We start from the raw sequence: 3,085 nt of genomic DNA on the forward strand, positions 1-3,085 counted from the left end.
AACTACAGTGCGTGATTTTACTGTTCAAGTGAAAATATTATTTGCTACAGTAAAAATGGGTCCCATGGACATCCACTTTATCTACTTTTTTCAACAAGTCTTATTAATTCCTTCTATTTTCAGTCATGTGGTTCGAGTTTTCTAATTTTAATGCATGATACTTATATGTAAACGTATAAAAGAAAAAAGAAAACACAATAAAGTAAATATATTGGATTATAATAATTTCATATCCTACCAGTTTATGTGAAAGAATTAGACTTGATGCTCTTCATCAATATATTATTTCGATACATTGAGATTTTAGTTGGATATGTAAAAAAGAAAGCTCCCTTAAGTAATTAAGTTATTGCCTTTTCTATATTCTTTTCTCTTTCTTTCTGTCTTTTACCTCTCTTTTCCGTTTTTCGTTTACCTTCTAAGTGTGAATTTGTACTAATCTCATGTCTGTCTCATTTTCACAATCCACAAAGTTATTAGACATAACTTATTTACAATATAATATTATACGACTTATGTCGAAATATATTATAGTACTAAAAATCACTCATTTAACAGACAAAAATTAAATACCACTCCAAAACAACAACAATCCGTAAACTTGATAGAACTTTTCTTAGGTATGCTAAGTGTCAACGGTCAATTCCTATAAATATCTAGTTGTTTCACAAATTGACTTTTGCATAAATTCCCTTCTTTCTTTCCTTACATCCTGTTTTGACTCGGATTAGGGCCTAATCGTGACACGATGATCAGAAACTCGAAGGATCCCAACCAAACCTCTTAGCATAAATTGCATTCATAAGGTCGAGTAAAATATAATGAATCAAGCGAAAGAACAATCTCAGTAATCAAGCCAAGTCGTAAACTCTGGGACAATCCATTTCTCTTGAATTTTTTCTTTGTTCCAACTTTTCAACTAGCGGGGTCTTACACATCCCTTTGTACTTTTTTTATATAGGGAATTCAAAAGAGATAATATTAGTGTTCGAGGTTTGCTCTAGTGGTCAACTTTAGAATATGTTTTTGTCAGAATGCCATGAAACAATGACATTTTATGACAGAAAGTCCGTCGAAAATTCATATATTTTTTATAGTAACTTTGGGAACCAGGGTTTAAATCCTGGTGGCTAACTAGTGCAATATAGTTGAGGTGTGAGGAAATTAACTCGTTGACAAGTATAAAAATAATTTAAAAGGTGTTAATTAATATTTACACGTTTCAAATGCCATTAGCTAGAAGGAAGTGATCAAGAAAGTGGAGAACTTTAGTATAGTACATATTATTCATGCATGGTTCGATTCCCTTTGTCTATCCCTTTCTTTTATATTCTTTTGGAAGTGTGTATATATATATACCCCTTTCTATTAAAGCTTCTTCAACTCAAAATATTTCCAATTCCTTCTCTAAATTAAGCCTAGCTACTATTTCAATGTCTAGAGTTTACTCAAACAACCTAAGTACAATTTCTTATGTGAGCCCAAGAAGAGAAATATTCACTTTGTGGATGAAATCTCTAGTCTACCATGGAAATGGATGTACTGTTTATGACTCAAATGGACAAATTGTTTATAGAATTGACAACTACAACATTAAACGTAGCAAACAAGTTCATCTCATGGATTCCAATGGCAAAGTTCTATTTTCCATTTTAAATAGGGTAAGTACCCTTCACGTGTCGTACTGATTCTTCATAAATTATTCTTTTATATATAAGTCAAACACCCAAAAATTCTTTCTGGTAATCGGCGATAGAACATGTATTTGAAAAACGGATTATTAGCTATGGATTATCAAATAATCCTGTTAGTTAATTACAGCAAAGAATGTCGTAGCTATTTCCTATTTCTTTATAATGTCCCATGTTAAATTACGTGATCAAATACATTAAAATGTTTAAACGGTTGAAAAATTATATTTTTATTTACTTAATTATATTTTTAACGATACTTACAAATTTATTTCCACAGAAAGTACCAGTATTTGGACATTGGGAAGGCTATAAATGGAGTTATGATGGAGTGACTAGTAAAGAATTGCCATGGTTTCAAGTGAAGAAAATTCACTATATCCGTAGGGGATATAATGTGAACTCTTATAATGTTACATTGGGATGTAATTCTTCTGAAGCAAGTTGCTACAACATTATTCTTGGCACAAAATCTATCAAGATTGTGAACCAACATGGCAGACTTGTCGCAGAGGTAATTAATTTGTCAGATTACCTAAAAGATAACTGCATGTAATTATATTCATAATAAAATTGATTAGCAACCTAGAAAACAAGACAGATTATCTGCTACAACTAGTTAAAATACATAATCATGTAAAAGACAAATTATACTAGCAATATTACTAAGTTAAATTCTTTCACTAATGATGTTAGTGACTTTGTGTTTATCATCATCAGGTAAAACAAAAACAAGCAAGTTCAGGAGTACTATTTGGAGATGATGTATTAACATTGGTGGTGGAACCTCATGTTGATCAATCATTAGTTATGGCTCTTGTAACTGTTTGTAGTCTAATTCATCACAGGATTTGATTATTGGTAGTATTAATTAAGAGTAATAAGTTTAATTTCTTCCTAGGCACTTTTTATATATGTAAGAAATAATTGTAACCTCTATCTTCCCTTTGTTCTTGGAAACAGGGAAAAGATAAGTCAATTATAGTTTGTACGTACCTTGAGGAATGATCAGTTGTTTAGATGTAATCTTGTGATGACTACTGAAGTGTAAAATCTAATACTTAGCTTTTATTACACTTGTTCTGACCAGTTGTACCCATTTGGACTATTTCATTACATACTTGTTAGGCTATTAGTATTTTTTATCAACATAAATATCGAGTAATAACATCTAACTTAATAAGTACATATATATAATGAAAATAATAATAATTTTAAAGTACTAAATCATGTTAAAATAAGTACAATTAATCAGTATTAATTGTACTTATTAGCATGGAATGGACTCCATTTACGAGTGTAGTTGCATTAACTCCAAGATGGTCACTTGAACACCCTTTATAAAGTTATATTATGCATATATAAAATAATACTATATATATATAGATTAACAA

The 3,085-nt window shown here is 30.1% G+C and overlaps 1 protein-coding gene across 1 annotated transcript; it reads left to right on the forward strand.

Annotated features, from left to right (window-relative positions):
- The first annotated feature begins 1,400 nt into the window (after positions 1–1,400).
- On the forward strand, positions 1,401–2,782 carry LOC129888578 (protein LURP-one-related 11-like). The gene is made up of 3 exons (XM_055963533.1): positions 1,401–1,661; positions 1,972–2,205; positions 2,412–2,782. Exons 1-3 carry the CDS (start codon positions 1,434–1,436, stop codon positions 2,544–2,546), a joined length of 597 nt encoding a protein of 198 aa, XP_055819508.1. The 5' UTR covers positions 1,401–1,433; the 3' UTR covers positions 2,547–2,782.
- Positions 2,783–3,085: the final 303 nt, after the last annotated feature.

The sequence above is a fragment of the Solanum dulcamara genome, chromosome 5, assembly GCF_947179165.1.
Source record: "Solanum dulcamara chromosome 5, daSolDulc1.2, whole genome shotgun sequence".
In the NCBI taxonomy this organism is placed as follows: Eukaryota; Viridiplantae; Streptophyta; class Magnoliopsida; order Solanales; family Solanaceae; genus Solanum; species Solanum dulcamara.